At 42.2% G+C, this 19,669-nt stretch overlaps 1 protein-coding gene across 1 annotated transcript in view; it reads left to right on the top strand.

The window, feature by feature from the left end:
• Window positions 1–7,142: 7,142 nt before the first annotated feature.
• The window catches only part of ZSWIM6 (zinc finger SWIM-type containing 6), a 72,470-nt gene continuing 59,943 nt past the window's right edge, over window positions 7,143–19,669 (top strand). Inside the window, exon 1 of the mRNA XM_075183085.1 lies at window positions 7,143–8,076. Coding sequence (XP_075039186.1) covers window positions 7,503–8,076 — 574 coding nt within the window. The 5' untranslated portion in view covers window positions 7,143–7,502. The remainder of the gene's footprint in view (window positions 8,077–19,669) is intronic.

Raw genomic sequence — 19,669 nt, 5'->3', positions numbered from 1 at the left:
CAGTAGAATCCTGGAGAGCCGCTGCGCCTGGAACTTGCAAGGTGGTATGACGTACCAGCCTAGCCACCGAAGTATCTACCTTGGGTAGCTGTTCCCAGTGAGATACATCCTGTTCCTCTAGAGGATAAAGCATAGCATATCTACGAGGGACTGAAAACTTCTTATCTGGATGTTTCCAGGCAGATTCAGCAATTTCCGTAAGTTCAGGGGAAGTAGGAAAGCAAATAGTTTTAGGTCTACTGCGCTTAAATAAACCCTGAACGGGAAGAACTAAATCCTCTTCCATGCGATCAAGGGTCTGACGCACTGCTAATACCAAATCCTGAATCTCCTGATTTCTGGAATTTTCATCCCAGTCACCTAATTGTACAGAATCTGAATCCTCTCCTACCTCGTCTTCCTCTCCAGATGAACCGTCAGAATCAGAAAGTAACAAAGGATGAGAATGGCGAGGGCGCTTTGCTCTGGGAGCTAAATGTGTAGACGAGTCTAATAAACTATTCAAACGGTCCAAATGCTTCCCCAAGGCGGATGACTATGCGGGTTCAGATTGAGATGTAGAGGGCTGTACCTGAGACAAGTCATGCACCAAACCGCCTGAGGTCCCAGTCTTAATTATTTCGCTAGAATTTGCAGAAGCAGAGCCAGAATCCACTCCAATTACAGTGGAATTTGTCTCTGCCTGTCTATTGATAAGCTGGGTGAGCATAGAAACAGACTGCGCCAAAGAGGTTTAAACCCATGCCAGTTCCTCCACCGCGGCGGAAGGGCCACCCCGGGTCTGCCCGCCCTGTGCTCCCGAATCACACTTTGCACACACAGCCCCTTTGTCCACTTGTCGTACTGGTAGTTTAGCAGAACATTCAGAACAAGAAAAATATTTAACGCTGACACTCTTTCCTTTGTCAGACATTTTATATATATAATTCCTCTCACAAATTAAATATAAATTTTCTGTGCTCTTTTTTTTACTTTTTTTTTTAGAAAAAAATAAAATAGCTTTTAGCAAATATCTTTAACTTGTGCACACTAAAAAAAATAGGTTACCAGCCCTTAAGCCCTTATTTCAATAGGGTAAGGATGGGAATAGGGAAACTGGTTGTGAAATCAGAAAATATACACACACATATATATATATATATATATATATATATATATATATATATATATATATATATATATATATAATTATCCCCTATGGGGTACTTAGCATTTTTAACAACAGAGGAATCTGAGGAGGATCCTGAGGGGAGAAGTCAGCAGAGCCCTGTCAGTCTGTGTCTGATCGAGTCGCTGCTCAGTCCTGTCACATAGAGAAGGGCGGGAAAATCTCCCTCCTTGGGATCTTCCACTGAGCAGCCGGCAGTCTTAAACTACCTCCGGCTGTCTTCTTTGTCATAAATAAAACCTCGGACAGTTCAGTCCTGTGAGCATATATTGTGCCTCTCCTATTGCTCACTCGGGACTCCTTCCGCATCCACAAAACCTCCTGCGGCTATAGAGATCCAAGCCCCCCCCCCTCCGCCTCAGCGGGGGACTTGGTATCTCCCAACCTGTCCGGTCCTCAGACGGAGTGCAACACTCTCTGCCTTATGGCAGTGTCGGACCCGCCGAAACAGAGTGATGACAGGCGCTTAGCGCTGTCACCGCTCACTAAATACCACACAAATCCTGTAGTTTCTTTTTTTTTTTTTAAAAAAAAACCTTCTTTCTTCTTAAAGGAACGGAACTTTGTTCCATTATAAATATCTATGAGGAAAAAAATGTTAATAACATTAAAACCTCACCTGCACTCATTTGAAAACTAATAAAAAATAATAAAATCTAACACTAAACAGCAGGTGTTGCTAAGCAGTACCAAACGCAGCCAACTCCTTGGGCACTTAGACATAACTGAGGTGGATGGGGTTGCAGAGGGGAGGAGTCAGCAGCAAGTTTAGTTCTTAACTGTTTAAGTGCCAACTCCAGCGACCTCAGACAACCCCAATGTAGCAGTGTCCCCCAGAGTGGATGATGGAGAAATATATTTGTAAGGTGTCTGCAGTGTGTACAATGTATACTGAGCTGTATTATGACTGTGGATAATGTATACAAAGTGTTGCAATTATTATAATTATCTCTACTGTAAATTATGTGGATATTAGATGCCACAGAGGAGTTTTATGACCACAGGTGATATCTAAGGTGACTTCTAATATTCATAATAATAATATACAATAGCGGTTGCATTATTACTTATAATGCGCATGTTTTCCAATGAACACTGAAGTGATCACATCAGAAATCACCAGTTATAAGTAATGACATAAGGACCCACTGTTTATACAAATATTATTTATTATGTAACATCACTTTTGTATCACATATGTTATAAGTATGTATATATGTGTTCTGGGCTGTGCATTCCTAGGTCTCCCCTGTTGGCTATTTGCTATATTATAGGAATAACTTTGTTGTCATGTGACAAGTAGGCATAGGAAACAAGAGTAGCAAGATAACTTACTTCCTATACTGTCCGAAATAATAATATTGCATTTAGACATAACAAAGAGACAGATTAGGACTACAATTAGTACCTTAATGTGAGCTTTAATAGGAGACAGCACTCGGTTAGCTTTGCCTCCTTATGACTCTTCTGCCAGCTGCTGAATAACAGAGCCAAGCACAATGAATGCCTGTGCTTTCTGCAAGGCTCCCACACATGCGCTGGAGCTGAATTAAGAACAATTGGGGCCCTAGGCAGGGTATCAATTTTGGAGCTTTCCACCTTAATTTTCCCCTCACACATTATACCAACAGTTCCCCGCCCATGATTAAACCAACAGTGACAAACACATTTGTTATACAAGTGGTGCTTGCACACAGTTCCACTAGAGGTGGCTCAGATAGGATGATTATATACCAGCCGGCAGAGGTGTCCATATGACTATACATCAACCAGGAGAGCCAACATAATTATACAGCAGCTAGAAGTGTCCACATGATTAGATACCAGGCAGCAGACACAAACGATGGCTGGTCTGTCGATGCAGAAGGGAAAGAGATGGGGAAGTGGTGCTGCTGTTGTGCTGATGCCACAAGACATCTTGGACAGTGAGGGAAACAAAATAATAAAGTGGGAGACAGCCCCGGGGTCGCCTAGTTCTCTCTGGACTGTTAATGTTTGTGTGTATGATGCAAGTAAAGGGCAGCAGCACTAACATGTATGTATGTAACATTTTATACCTGTATATACTATTTCAGCCTAGAGCTACAAATATGTTTTTGCGTTATTTATACTTTTTTAAATGTAGGTTGAACAAGTGAGTTTTGATATAAACACATCACTTAAGAGCTGCAGATACTTTGGATATATGATAGTTGGTTTAATTACAGCTTCAATATCCTGTGGAATCCAATTTGGAACCATTGATTCAGTAGGGTCAGTAAATGCTCTCATGCTATATAGGTAACTATTATTAGAATCCATATTGGTTGCTTACTTGAAAGTGATATTATATTGCAATTGCCTACATCAAGCTCTTACAGTAAATTAAAAACATAGTAGCTGCAGATTATTGTTAGTACCTAAAGGCAGTAAAAACAATAAATACAATATTAACAAAACTGTCTAAGATAAATGTAAAAAATATTATTCTTTGGCTTTAAAAATGAATAATATATGTTGTATTTTAAGGTTTTAGGTGTGTCTTCAGATTCCATGTGCAATTATTCTTCATCGATGTTATACTTCAGTCCACCCACAGAATGCAGTGTATTCCTTCAAATAGAATAATTAACCCTGTAGCTTTGATCTCCTGGAGTTAGCCAGACAATTAGAAAACAGGAGGGATTTCAGGATTCCAGAGTAATATATCTATAAAATCTATCCTACAGACAGAAGAAAGGACAAATCACAGTTATTTCACTACTTGTGCCACAAGTATTTTGCCTCTGGGTGGCTCAGTTACACAGTATATGAGGTGCACATATAACAACCTAGTTTGCTGTCAATAGTATCAGTGTTTAGTATGGAAATGGCACCTTAAAAATGACTCAGGTAATATGTATAATTACTGTATTTCAAAGACAGTACAGGAATTTGTCCAGCAAAATTTTTGCACCCAATGGAGGACAAGGGGTCATTGCAAATGGGAGGCTATTCTGTGGAATTCCTTACTTTAATGGTGATGGCAAATTCATTAACAAAATTTAAAAATGGTTTGGATGCCTTACTTACCAAAACATGGTATCTGTAACTATAAGTAGTAGAGGACATCATGGGGCAATTGAACCAGGGAATTTATCTCATTGTCTTTTGGGGGTGAGAAGCTAAGAAAACAGGGCTAGGGAAGCAGGCCAAGAGGTACAGAGGGTGATGGAATAGTAGAAGGAGCACACAAGGAAAGAGGGCCCTGCTCTTGAGAGCTTACATCCTTAGGCAAAGGGGAGACACAAATAGGGTGGTACTAACTGGGGAACATGGCAAAGAACTGATAGAATAATATTATACACATAGGAAGCACACTTAGGGGTGTATTTACTAAACTGCGGGTTTGGAAAAGTGGAGATGTTGCCTATAGCAACCAATCAGATTGTAGCTGTCATTTATTTAGTGCATTCTACAAAATGACAGCTAGAATCTGATTGGTTGCTATAGGCAACATCTCCACTTTTTCAAACCCGCAGTTTAGTAAATCTAGCCTTTAGCCTATATACTACTGCCATTACAGGGGGTTCAGCAGCTTCGGGCACAGAACTCAGCGTTAAATAGTTCTTGGACTATACCTGATACCTGGGGGTAAATGCATCAAGCTGCGATTTGTTCAGCGATTTCAAATTGACGCAAATCGCAAGAGCTAACCGGCTATTTGAGTCACCACCATATGTACTAAGTAGTGATTTTTAGTCTGAAGTTCAAAATCGCTGTTCATCTCTCGCGATTTGCGGCACTTTAAACTCGCCCGTGTTTAGTTGAAAATCGCCAGTTTAAAACAAATACTTCTTTCTGATTGGTTTAAAGTTTTACATGAAAATTTTTTGCCCTCACTAACATATGATTTAAAAAATAAACTGGTTGGGGTGGATGGCACTATAGTAGGGGGACACATGGTAGGGGATCCTCCTGCCATAATGACAACCAACCTCATGCTGTTCAGCACTGGGCTGAATTCCTTAGGGAGTAGGGCCTGTAAAAAACTGTGCAGACCCCCCCACAATTCAGCCCAGTGAAGAACAGCCTGGGGTTGGTTGCAATTATGGCACGTGGCAGGGTGACCCCCCTGCCACGTGTCCTCTTGCTATAGTGCCAGCCACCCCGACTGGTTTGCCTTGTGCTGGTTGCGTGAAAGTCGGGGGGACCACACACATTTTTTCGATTTTCGCGCAACTAGCAGTAGGCTGGCAGCGCTAGGGTTAATAGTCTTTAGAAGGGGGGACCCCACGCATTACATCAAATCGCCATCTGCGAGTTTAAACTCACCATAGAAAATCGCTGGAGATACAAAATTGCAGCTTCATACATTTACGCCCCTGTAGTGAAACTGAAAATTTATTGGGGCCAAGTGTGCTGTCTTCCTAATATGCATCCCCACAGGCAGCTATGCCCCCATAAATTGTGCAACACTATGTCCTCTTTTTGCAGGTACACTTGCCCTAACATTATGTAGTACATTGCACCCAAAATGTGCCGTTATTACAGTGCCATAATGTGATCAAATTTTCAAGATTTAGTATCCAGCCTAGTGACATGTCCTGCGTTCTGCAACACTTCCTGCCATTATTACTGTGAGACTGTGGGCACCCCCCACCTCCACCCCACTCCCTCCAATTTCAGCCTCACAGCAAGTAGTTACTTACCTGGTTCTTATTCTGCACCATCGCTCTCATTGGGCAACATCATTGAATCTGCACATAACAACAACTTAATCATGCAAGACTGCCTTTATGAGAGGCAGGGAAATATTTATCGGTCAATCCTGACACAACCAACAGAAGTGGGAGGAACCAAACTTTTTATGCAAATATATTGAATTGGTAAGTTTAATTTTATTATAACTTCAGCTCACTCTTCCCTTTTTTGTCAAGTGAATATCAAGGGCATGGTCACAGGGACTCTCTAACAAGTGAATAGGGAATGCTGTTTCATGTCATTGTATGGAAGTTGTGTCATGCAGAGCCGTAACTTAGAATTCTAGCGCCTGGGGCGAGAAAGACAAATGCCGCCCCCCTAGCCTTCAATTTTTAACCAAATGAACCTAAAACATTCCTAAATTGTGCCCCTCCCTTCAGCTTGCGCCCTGGGCGGTCGCCCCCTATCGCACAGCCCTAGTTACGGCTCTGGTGTCATGATTCCCTCTAAGTATAGCAGACTACGTAATATGTCAGCACTTAGTAAAGAAAGGGTAATAATAATGTTTTTACGGCACACTATAGTGATTTTACTGTCAAAATGCTGTCAATGTATCCTAGTTTAGACTGTGGAGGTTTAATGGTTAGAAAATCGCAGCACTTGAACTAGTACCACACAAACACTGCGTCTAACCAGCAGTCACCACGTAGACTGCACGCTGTGTTACTGCAGTGTAATCGCTCCAGTGTGACAAGCTCTCAGCATTTCCCATTGACCATGAATGAAGAACAGGAGACCAGAATACTGCGTTTCATCAGCTAAATAAGCTCATGGCAGTCAGGGCACCAGTGTGGTACCAGCCTGGCAGTGATGTTGGTAATGATTGCAGGATATGCTCACATGGCTAATGATTAATATCTGCTATATTTACATATTACAGTAATGAATGGATATAAAGTCATCTTGGCACCTGGGGGGTTAAAGCTCTGATGTCTGAGAGGGCTGAGTGCCGGAATGGGGGTGTGGCCCCCGCACACCCCTCCCTCCCTCTCTCTCTCTCTCACATACTTCCTGACTCTGCCACATTTCTTTTGTTTTGAAAGAGGCCGTGACGTCACCAGCAGCCTCCAACACAGGGACTCCTCGCCAGCCGAGGTCACAAGGTTCAGCGGACCACGCCCACCCCCGCCACAGGCCACGCCCACGCTCCCTTCCGCAGAGCGCCGCGTCCGGCTCACTTTCCCGTCATGAGGCGCGCCACCAGCCCCCGGTCACGTCCGACTTCAAAGGCGAAAGAGAACTTCAAAGGACGGCCCGTCCTCTTTTTATACCCCGACCGCCCTCTCGCAGGTGTCGCCGCCCACCTGACGAAGCACTGCTCGCGCTCCACTCCCGTTCTGTTTCCCAGACTTGCCAGCCTCATTCCTCTATTTATGTTTCCGACAGGGTTTATTTAAATAGACACGCCCACCCGCGTGATGTCACGGTATTTACTCTTATTTTCAGTTCTCGGTCCCTTGTCTGCCGAGGTCGGCGGTGGGCGTGTCCGGTGGGAGTAGGCGTGTCTAGTGTGACAAGTAGGCGTTTGTTGTGGTAGAGGGGCGTGACTCTGGGCGTGGTTAGTGATCCGCTGTGTGAATGCCGAGCTCCCCCTTCCTCCCCCCAGTTTATAATGTGCGGCCACTTCCGCTGGCTGCTCAGAAGCGGTGCGATCATGGCGGAGCGCGGTCAGCAGCCACCCGCTAAACGGCTCTGCTGCAGACCAGGCTTCAGCTCGGCTTGCAGGCCGGGGCAGCGGGCAGGCGGAGCCCCGTGCGGGGCCGGCGGCTCTTCCCACGGCCTGTCCGGGAAAACGCAGAACCCGGAGTCCCTGCTGGATATCGCGGCCCGCAAGGTGGCGGAGAAGTGGCCCTTCCAGAGGGTGGAGGAACGTTTCGAGAGGATCCCCGAGCCCGTGCAGCGCCGCATCGTCTACTGGTCCTTCCCCCGGAGTGAGAGGGAGATCTGCATGTACTCGTCCTTTAACACGGGCGGGGAGGACGGGGCCGCCTCAGGGGGGGTGTCTGCCGCGGGGGCCGCTGCTGGGGGCACGGCAGGGGCGGCCTCCGTAGCGGCCACAGCGGCTGTGGCGGCGGTAGCGGCAGCAGCAGTGTCAGCCGGGGAGAGCAGCGACGAGAACAGGCTCCCTTTCCGCCGGGGCATTGCTCTCCTGGAGAGCGGCTGCGTGGACAATGTCCTGCAAGTGGGTGAGTCCCCGACAGCAGAGTATTATGTGCTACATAGTGTGAGCCGGGGGTCCCCTCTTCTTACCCCCCTCATGTGTCAGCCACCCAAGCGGCACCCCCTCCTCTTAGCAGCCCCCCACCTCCACACATGACAGGGCTGAGAACAAAGACAGGAATTTAAAGGGCAGCACACAAGGAGGGGGTTTAAATCTGCAGACACACAATGTACTGCATACCCAAGTGTGTGTGTGCTTCCTGTGTTGTTGAACTGTTGTGTGTTTTTGTTTCTTTTTTTGTTTGTGGTTTTGGTTTCCTCCTGTCAGTGCTGGGAACAGCCTGATGTATATGTCAGCAGATCTCTCATGATATTGCTTTTCTATCTCATAGCTGATGTCTCCTAATATCAGTAATACATAACCCACCCGTGACCAGACAGCTAGTGTGTTCCCATTTTATGTATCTCGTGCATGGAGGAGGTTGTCTGGTCTCTGGACTGTACTCACTAATTGCCTGGAGGTGTCTTTTGGATTTGGGTGTCTGGGAGAAAAGAGAGAGGTCACACCTCCTGGTGGGTTGTGCTGCTTGATTGCTTAGAGGTGCTTGACAGGATTGTGTGTGTGTGAAAGGCAGAGAGGGGGGTGGGAGGGCTTGATCACACACACCCCTGGGCTGTGCTGCTGCATTGTGCCAGCTAGCTCAGAATGGAGCTGTTTCTTGTCAGGACAAGGGAGTGGAGTGAAAACAATACCCACCTTTCATGTCCCCCCCTCCTCCTTTATACCATTCTTTATTTGTATTGCTCCATCACATACCATCTTATAGAGGTTTTAGTGACACCCCCCTTTTTTCTTCTTTTTTTTTATCAACTTTGTTACTGGTTTAGACAAGCAATAAAGGGCTGTCCAAACCTGTCTTGTGTACAGATTATTTTTCCCATAGACTGTTACTGGCTTTTGGGCTCTGAACAATATTATGTTTCAGTTAATTTATGATTGTTAAATATTGTGCGGTCTTGAATGGCTGCTGTTGTTAAATACAATAATGACTATTTAAACAAAAAGGAAAAATGTTACTTTAAAGGAGATTTTTGTGCTGGAAGATGAGCTCCAGCTTCTCGCTCCACCTCATTCATATTTGTCGATGGTGCATATGAAATAGCTGTCGGGCATTCTTCGTTTGTTCTCATTTTCATGTTTATTTGTGTCTTCAGGTTTCTGCCACCCCTCAAAAGGAAGCCAAACAAAGGCGGCTCTCTTTTTTTTCAATGCTTGTTAAATGGGACAGACTTGACAAAGCTGCCCAGGCTACTGACTTAAAGCTGTAGTGTACTGTTTTTCTGGAAGGATGTCTGCTCATCGGAAATTGGTTCCTGTTTGAAATGTTTATAATCTTATGTTACTCTTTACTCTGACATGTACGTTGTTTTTTTGTGCTTTTTTTTTCTAATCACACTTATAGATCCTTTTATTGTAACCAGACTTTAATATAACCTGATTTGTGTTGGCTGTCTTTTTTTTTTTTTTTTTTTAATCTGTTCAGAGGGCCTTCACTGCCATATCAGTCAACCCATAACCATTCCAATTACATTTCTCTGGTTAGTTTTTTATTTATTTTTTTGGCAAGTTGATAAAATCCCGAGGTGCGTTTGTGGTTTTTATCAGGAACCCACCTCTAGTTGGCATTGATAAGCAGTTTTTGTCTGTACCTGACTCTGCATGTGTGCAATGAGGGATGACTGAACAGCACACAGGGAGGGAGTTTTGGCAGATTGCATTTAAGCTAGGAATTCATTGTAAAAATAAAGCCATGGGGCAATAAATAAAAAAGATGCAATCTTCTGGAGACAGATGTAGAAGCCAATGATTCATTCGCTTTCAGCAGTGGAGGCGAGGTCACTTTTCTGGAGACTATAAACTTTATTTTTCCTGCAGTCAGGGAGTGGAGGAGGGGGGGCCTGTGGTGTCTGATTAGGCTGAAGTGTGTTTGACAAGTTTATAATTGAACGCTTGGCCCTGATTTCACATAGATTCAAAGACCTGTTTATAGGATAGCAATATACATTTCTATTTTATTACGGTTTCCTTTCAAGTTCTACTGTATACACAAGTTGCAGGCTCTATTGAGAAGCATTCTTTTTATTGGGTTTGTGTCTATGTATCTCTCAAATCAAAATGGCAGCCTTGTGTTTACATGTATTATAATCCCATAGTGTGGATTCATATGGCACCTCTGTGTATTAAGGTAAAGTCAGTTGTGTTTGTTTTTATTTTACTGTTTATTTTTTTTTTGTACTGGCTGTTTCATGGTTGTGATCCTCAAACTGGTTTATTTCAAAAGCTCTAAAGTTGTAAGTGGGAAAAAATAGCTTGTTTAAAGGGTGGATTCATTTTTGCAGACTGTATATGGAATGGTTATCTTGAGGATAATGGTAAGGTTATATACTCATGGCGGTGGTGGTAAATATACCTCAGTCACGCACATGACTGTACTGTATGAATTTGTCATTTAGATGTGGATGTCTGCCTGTAAAAACAAAGCAGAATGTTAATTGCTTTATCTGACAGGGATGGTTTGTAGTTACAGTGTATCAGTATATTTGAGAATACCCCAGGCAAGTGCTTTGTCAGTGGTTCAGCAAACCTTGCGCTAGCCGTACACCCGGATGACCATCAATTACTTATATCGTGGCTCTCTGGTGTTTTGGGACTACAAGTCCCAGCATGGGTGACCTGTGGTTCCACGTCAAAAGTCTCAATTGCCTGACTCTGGTTTAGACACCTGACTTGTAATTAGTGTTTTGTAATGTTGAAATGTATAGGATTGTAAAGACTGCTGTCTTATCCAGTCAGGCTGATTTGTGGCTACTTGTTATGCAGCGCACATGCTTGGATGCACTTGACTAAGCCAATTTCCTTTCCCGTCACACGTTTGATAATATAAGGGTTTGCGCCTGTATCTGGTTATCAGAATTAGTATGGGTTTAAGTACAGTGACAAGTGATGTGTGGTGTCTGTTTATTTTTATTTTTTCCTGGGCACTCCCATGCTTCCGTTAGGTTGCTCTAATAATTCAACGTAAACATAAGGTGATCATAAGCTATGTGTCTGACCGGTTGCATTGTTGGAATGTGACAGTTGTTCATATTAGCTTTTGATGTTTCATTTTCTCGTTGGCATCACCTGCTTGGGAGTGAAACAGACTGTCTTGTGTGCAGGATATATAAACCATGTTTTTACATTTGCATGTTGTCAACAAAAGATGTCTGTCTGCAGTTTCCATCGGCTGTGCATGTTCTGTATGGATCATCATGTGAAATGGATAGAGCTGTAACGTAGACTAGATAATTGGCTAGACTGGGAACTCCCGGCTTTTTATTGGAGTATAGGAAAATTGATGAAATCACATGTACATGAAAGGTGGTGTTGCCTGTAGCAACCAATAAATTGTTTTTCCCTTTCTAAACTGTTTAAAAAAGATTTGTCTGGCAATACTGCCTTTTCCAGTCTTCACTAATGTGCTCCATTAGAACTGAATAAAACAGTCCATTTCTAAGGCCCTGCTTCATACTTAATATGTTGTGTATAGATGAGAGCAATAAGTAATGTTGCAGTAATGACCGTTCATTTTTCATATTCAAAAACATTGTGGATGAAAATGTTCTCGGTAATTGTGATGGTTCGTATTGGCGGCCAATGGTTTAGGACGTTTTGACAGTTAGGTTTGTATACTTGACTTCCCCTACTGTGTGCTGGGGAGAGCAGGGGTAATATACACCTGGGGTAAATGTATCATAGTCCGGTTTTTGCATCCCGAGTTTCCCTTTACAAGGCAGCGCCGCTTTAAATTTTAGCTGTCATCTCGCCAATCTCGTGCGGGATGCAAAAACCGGACTATGATACATTTACCCCCCTGGACAGCAAGTGACGCATGAAACATTGATCCATGTGAGAACTGCAGAATAGAAAGGAGCCCCCCCTTTTCTTGCATGTTTACAGCAAATGACATAGGCTGCACACAGAGGGTTAATGCCATTCGCCCACTATTTATAACAATCTCAGTGCATGATATTTTAATTCATGTAGTTGAGGGTGTTTGCACATGTCTTTAGTAAATGTGTTCCGTCTTCTCCTATAAACACCTAGATGTATCGTTGCCAAATAGATCTGTCGGAATGGTCACAGGTTCAAATGTCCTGAATGATGTTGGGGCAGCATAGTGGCTTAGTGGTTAGCATTTCTGCCTCACAGCACTGGGGTCATGAGTTTGATTCCCAACCATGGCCTTATCTGTGGGGAGTTTGTATGTCCCCCCCCCATGTTTGTGTGGGTTTCCTCCAAGTGTTCCAGTTTTCTCCCACACTCCAAAAACATACTAGTAGGTTATTTAACTATTAAACTGACCTTTGACTCCCTTGGTCTGTCCCTGTAGGGAGTTGTAAGTGTGAGCTGTCACTGGCCAGGAAATCTTGCTTTAAATGTAGAAAGACAGCAATCTAAAATACGGATTGACTTTTGATCTTCCTGAAATATGCAAAGCTATCTGTAATTTATATGCCGCATCAATTCACATGCAAACAAGGTATCGAAGACTGGTTAACATGTTGGTGCTTTGACATTTAAATGTGTAGTTGTCCTTGTTGTCTTGTACTGTCTCCTAGCTCTAAACATCTTACCAATAAGCAAATCGGATGAGAACCGATTTCACGTCTGATAGATCAGCTCTGATTTTGAAACCATTTCACTGAGTATAGGTATCTCAAAAATGATTTGCTTCCCATGCCTGCTGCGTGTGTATACATTGATTAGTTGTTTTCATGAGGTCGGTATTGGATGGCTCCTGTGTGACCCTTTTCCGTTCCATGTACTATGGCTACTAAACCAATTTACTTTAGATAATGCACAGTAGTAATACTTGTTGAAATGTTGACAAATTCTCCAGCCAATGTGTATTTGATTGCGTTTCTGTTCAGTTGCGTTTCCTAGGCTGTGAAGTTTTCCAGTGCACTTCTGGTGACCTTTTGAAAATATTCTTTGCTTCATCATTTCTTTTAATACGCTGCTGGCCAACAATATAGTGTTATCTTCAACCTTGAGAGGTCCCGTTATACACTGGAGATCAATGCATTCCCCTAGCTCTGTGTGATTTCAAGGCCTAGTGATTAATGACCGCATTACTGAGGCTCTTGGCTCCATTATGGCTCTGTGTCTTGCACACTTTTGACTATGGTGCTGTTTCTAACAACCACACTTAAGTTCTTTTGTATCTCAAATACTCATCTTCTCTCTGAGGCTGGAAAAAAAAAAGTTATCCCTCTAACTTGTAGTGCCTTTATGACTAGACAGTCTCAGCCGCTAGTTTCACACTTAATGTTATTGTCACCGTTACTTTGAGTTACGGGGTAAAGTCAGTGATGTATGCAGTGTCGTTAACTTACATGTTGTAGTCGGTGGATGTGCATTATTTTTGTCAAATTTAATTGGATAATACAAAGGACAAAAATCATAAAAATACAAACTTCTAATGTAAACTAGTGCAAGTTACCGAAGCAGAATCCCTGATTACTTTAGCTAGTTGTAGGTATATTTATGCAGTTGGTTAACCGATGCTTACTTGGCAGAATCATTGTTTTTCTCTGTTCTGTATATTTATGACTCAAGCAAGATCACTGAAGTCTGTGACCAAATCCTTTTTTAAATGTCCTTTGTTTCACTATTGCAGTAGAGTAAAAGTGTCTTGTAACTTGTAGAAGACTCTGTCATTATGCTGTTGCCCAATTTGGATTTGTAAAAGAAATCCATGGGAAGTGAAGAAATTGCATTTGGTCCCTTTGAAACTCTTTGTCAAATTCTGTCAACACCCTGCTTCCTCTTCTGTTCATGTGCCTTACATCCCATTATCTTAAGGAAGCAGCATCCCATGTGACTCGTTACTTCCTCAAAGTGCCACATCCTGCCAGATTGCAGGATTTAGTGTTGTAAGGTCTAGTTCCAAGTATACCGACGTCTCCTCTATTTTGACACTTATATTGCGAAATGTTGATTTTTTTCAAGACTTTTTATTTTTTTTGTTTTGTTTCCCCCTTCAGGAAAAAGTATATACATATATAACAGTGTCGGATCCATTTTGTGGGGTGAACCAGTATTCTACCAAATTTGCAACGACCTTCAGTGACAGTACCCTGTGTCTCACTGGATACTGATTTCTAGTGACGTTATAAGCTGCCTGCTTGTGAATATTTGTTGAACCCACGAAATGACCGGCTCCGCTGTGTGTAAGTGATGGATACAGACTTAAAGCTCCTTCACGGCAAAGTTATTTGACAACTAATGTTTCGTTTCTTACCACAAGATTGCAGTCTCGTCACTCTTGAAAGAGCTTGCTTTCTGTCCTCCTTTAAAATGTATTCCTTTAAGAGGTCGCCTGAAGCTCTCGACACTTGGCACATAGCACGCCTGTATGATCCAGGAAACATTCATGGGATGTGAAAGATTTATATGAAGAAAGGTGGCTTTTAGAGTGCAGAGCTTTTTAATCGTTAAAGCAGCAGTGCCCATTGCCTGAGAATCGCTGCCAACTTGTATATAATAGTGGGCTTTCTATGAGTTGCGAGCAGTACTGTACTGCATAATTTATTTGTTAATAACTCAAGAAGGTTGCAGAGTAAACACAATCACAATCAGAGTCCTCTTTGTGCTTCATCCCTTATTTCCAAATCAGAATTAATTCTGGGCCCTGGAGAACCCAGAGCAATCATCCAATTTTTCCAACAAACATATCTATGTATTTTAAATTCATTACATTTAGTTGTAATATAAATGTATTGGCTAATGCGTGACCTTGATGCATGGACACTCTATTTCCACTCAGTTTAATTCCCATCTCTTGAAAAGGCCAGCTCCTTTCTAAGTTGTCATGCCAGCGGTTGAAGTGTCCATTGACTGTGCACACTAGGCAGCCATTTTGTTTTTGCATGACAATGCAGTCTATACATTCTCTAGGAACACGGTGCTTGTCAGTTTTGTAAAGGTATTCCCTTTTCAGTATAGTGCAAATTTCACTAACTGTACAGCACAACACATCTTTGTAAGATTTGCATTCATCCATTGTTTTCAATTTTAAAAGCTTTTTGTGCACCTCCATATTCAGAGGGCTTTTCATTGTCTTGCACTATATTTCAGCCATATAACTGATGTTTTGTAGATTCTACCGGTTAAATTAAGGTGCAAATTAGTATAGTATAGTGTCTTGTTCGCGGTTTATACCCCAAGGAAGGTATTTGTGGTTCTTGCATGAACAGCCTTATATTAAGATTCATATAAAACAATTACATTTTGTTTTCTGTGACCTGCTCGGTCAAGTTATGAAAGCCCTGTCTTTGAGCAACAATCTTTGAAGGAAATATATATATATTTTTTTGGGGGGTTTTTTTTCATACTCTTTACTGCACATTATTATACTTGTATAAGTTTGCTTTGTGAATTACTTTTGAAATGAGAACATATTGAGATGATATAACCGCATTCCTGTATTCCATATTTGCATATGTGATATATTTATGGATTTAATAACCTTATGACAGCCTATTTAGACATTTTTGCATACTTCTTTTCCATTATACATTAATATAATGAGACTTTGTCAGCGAAAGTATAATCTCTCCACTTACAACACTTTCCAGCTGTTTTGAGTTCAATTTGCCATCTAAGAGGTCAGTTTAACACTAGTGGGCAGTGTGTGGCAGTATTAGGGGATCTGTACCACCACTGTATGCAATACAGAAGCTGTACCACCCCACTGTATGCAATACAGAAGCTGTACCACCCCACTGTATGCAATACAGAAGCTGTACCACCCCACTGTATGCAATACAGAAGCTGTACCACCCCACTGTATGCAATACAGAAGCTGTACCACCCCACTGTATGCAATACAGAAGCTGTACCACCCCACTGTATGCAATACAGAAGCTGTACCACCCCACTGTATGCAATACAGAAGCTGTACCACCCCACTGTATGCAATACAGAAGCTGTACCACCCCACTGTATGCAATACAGAAGCTGTACCACCCCACTGTATGCAATACAGAAGCTGTACCACCCCACTGTATGCAATACAGAAGCTGTACCACCCCACTGTATGCAATACAGAAGCTGTACCACCCCACTGTATGCAATACAGAAGCTGTACCACCAGTATTTAAGATTACCTGCTGGGAAACTTTTTTTTTTTTTGTTGCAAAAGGGACAGGCTCCATTGACCTGACAGGTGACTTGCTGCGCATGTGCTGCTGATTAGTTATGCATGCTGCACAGTAAGGTCACATCTGCCCTAAGGAGGGGACAAGCATGCAGCCAGGGAAGAGGAAACACTCCAGCGCAACCACTTCATTGGAGGTAACTTGAGAGTGATGGCTGTGAGAAGCAATCGCCGCTTGATGAACAGACGCAGTTTGCCGTCCCCATAGATGTCTATAGGAGCGCAGTTAAACTGAAGGTTTCTTAAGGCTGGAGAAATCTGATTTCTCCAGTTGTTGAGCCTTTGTTAAATGGCACAAAATAGATTTATTTTATTTTTATTTTTTTCCTGGCACTTTTGCTGGATTAACAGATTCCTGATTGTGTTAGGGCGACCCGATTAACAAAAGGGTGGGCCTTAGCAAGAAGTGGGCATCGGTTTGCCTAAATTTGGCCATTTGTGAGTGGAGTTTGGGATTTTGTGGTTCTAAATGTTGGGAGGTATGCCCTGAATGTTCAGGCATGAGTCTGCTGTGGCGGATAGAACCTTTGTGGCCTATGCTGTATGGTCAGTCATGTGGACAATATGTGCCTTCTGGAAGTATTAATGTATCCCTGTCAATTCACACAGCAATAGCTATCACTTTGTGGGCTTAACCAGTTTGAGAATGTGAATTATCTAACAGCATGCGTGTCATAGCATAAAAGATCTGCAATCTGGTGTAATCCGTTACACTTATAAAATGTTTGTTGTATTAATATGACCAGCTTCTATACTACTGGCCCTAAAAGAACAGCGCCATCTATGGCCATATTGTCATGGAATTTGGCAGCATGGTTTGGAACTATTCTCCTACAAAACCAATGTTAACCTGGGATAGAGGTTTGTAGAAAATTTTGAATTTGCGCACTCTACCCCTTTGGCACATATTCTCTGTTTTCCAAGCCAACCTTTCGCTGGCTGCCATGGTTTGGCTATCTAAGTGTTACTGTTAGACACAATTAAACAATAAAAACCTTTACGCTTAGTGTCTTTGAGATGCCATGAATTTGAGGGCAATCACCTGAAATCTAGGCTCTTGTAGCTACATTTCTGTAACTGAGCTTACGCGGACATATGCCATGTGAACAATTCTATATGTGAATGGGTAAGGCAAAAAGGTAGAATTCCCCTTTGAAACCTTCCCACCTCCTTCCCCATTCACAACAGGGGTATACTTGTTAAAATGGATACTTAAACTGGCTCATGACTTAAGTCTGACATAATTCCCACTTGCCCATTGAGTTGTTAGAACATCCGTTCACTGGCTTTCTGTACATGAGACTTCACAATAAGCTTGTGTATTTATCTGTTTTCTTTGTTTTGACTGTAATGTAGACACTAATCCTTCCTTGGTGAGGTTTGAAGCTGAGCAAGTATTCAAATAGAACTATTTTGAATGATGGTTTATAGTGCTCGTGTTGCCATTCCACAGTGGGGGCGGCCATCTTATGGGCCGGACCAATATTTAATTATGCAGCCGTATCTGTCTGAGGGCCTAGATTTGGCACTGGGGTAGTGCTTTAACCATGCCACAAATTCCTAATGAATAGATGGCCTGTAGTGCCTCCACTAATTGGTTCAGCTCATAAAATTTGTGTAGGCTGCAGGGAGAACTTGATGACAGGATTTGGCCTAATGTGTTTAAATAGATGTGAGTTGATGTTTATGGGTGGCCTAGTTTCCCTAACGGGATGCCAGTTAAAGATAATTCACTTTACATTTTACTGAAGAAATGGACATTCTGCACCGAAGTGTTTATATTTGATTATCTTAAAATGAGACTTAACAACTCACAGCCACTAAAAACAAATTATAATTGACAAACCGGCTTTGTTTAACTACTCATTTCACATTGGATCCATTTTGCTCTAGTAGTCTATAGACAAACTCGATCTTAATGTTGATTTGTGAACCAAATATTTTAAAAGCCACTGACTGTAACTTTATCACTCCTATATAGTCCAACTTTTTCATGCTGTGGCTGTCATTGTAATAGTACAGACTAATGCTATGCCCCCCTTATAAAGTAGTTTTACACGCTCCCTTTCTGGAAGTAATACTTCCTGAAAGAACCATACTGGTAGGCCAGGCTGCATAGCTAAAAATTACCTGTGTAATGTAAATGTCAATTACGTAACCAATTTGCTATGTTTGTAACTTCTTTGCAAATTGCAGCTTTAAACATCTCTGCAGTGTTTACTGGTATGAGCAATTATTTGCTCAGTTTGGAGAGCTATGGTAATAGCCCTAAATGTAGAAAGTGGGATCAAATTGATAGAATCCTTGAAGAACCCCAGATCACTGGTGGAGACAGAGCTTGAAGCGTCAGCTTGACGTTTTATTTCTGAGTGATGGAAACAGGCCTGCAGTCTGCGACACATCTGTGACATTGTTGTTCCACTTGTATTTTCCCATTTCCGATAATCCTCCTGTAACACAGTACATGTTCTGTGGCCTCTACATGGAATGAAGGATCAGCTGTTGCTGCAGTTGTGTCACTAGTTTCTCTGTAAGAGAAGATCATTTGGAGAGTTGTTCTCACTGCTGGTATGTAGGTGGCTAAACTCGGTTGTAAATGCTGTTCATTCCAAACCAGCCTGTGCAGCATTATGGATGGAATGTACATATCCTTGTTGCTTATTAGTCTAACAGATGTAGTATAGAGTGACAAACAAATGTTCCCATAAGTCATTACACACCTGCTCTGGTTCACACACAGGCAGTGTTGCTGGGGGATGTATTTTTTTATTTTTACTGCAGTAATGGGTTCATATCTTATTTGAAATAGACTATTTGTTCGAGAGCAGTTATGTTAACTTCCTATGTTTCCCCCCTGCTCCCTTCTATAAAGCATCTGACGTTTCATTTGGTTGTGTGAACGTTCCGTTACAAACCCACCGTAACACATAAACAACCAAGTACAAAGCTCCCCCTTGAGGGGCACAACAGCTGGCTCTGTAGGTAGTGTTGGAATCTAACTGCATTACAGAGAATGGCGGACCTTAAGTTTCATCACCAGAAGGGTTAATAATATGCCTGTTAAAGCCAGGATTTGCTATGGATCAGATTTATGGGAATTGTGTGGCTGGCAGCTGTTGTCTTCCGCTTCCTAAGCCCCATAAGGTAAATACAATATAAAATTGATCTTTGAAGTAAAGTTATTAATTTATAGGGGATGGTGTTTTGACAAGCTGTGTTTGACTTTCTTGAATTTCCAGTGTGTTTTTCTCTTCTGGCTCTTTTACGTTCTCTTGAAGAGGAGGTCAAGGTATTTGATTTCGTTTTGTAAAATAAACACAGCACAACAAACCATGTCTAGGGGTTTTTGTTATTT

This window comes from Mixophyes fleayi, chromosome 1 (genome assembly GCF_038048845.1).
Source record: "Mixophyes fleayi isolate aMixFle1 chromosome 1, aMixFle1.hap1, whole genome shotgun sequence".
In the NCBI taxonomy this organism is placed as follows: Eukaryota; Metazoa; Chordata; class Amphibia; order Anura; family Limnodynastidae; genus Mixophyes; species Mixophyes fleayi.
Note: the sequence above shows the minus strand (reverse complement) of the source record. Positions and strands in the feature narration are given on the sequence as shown.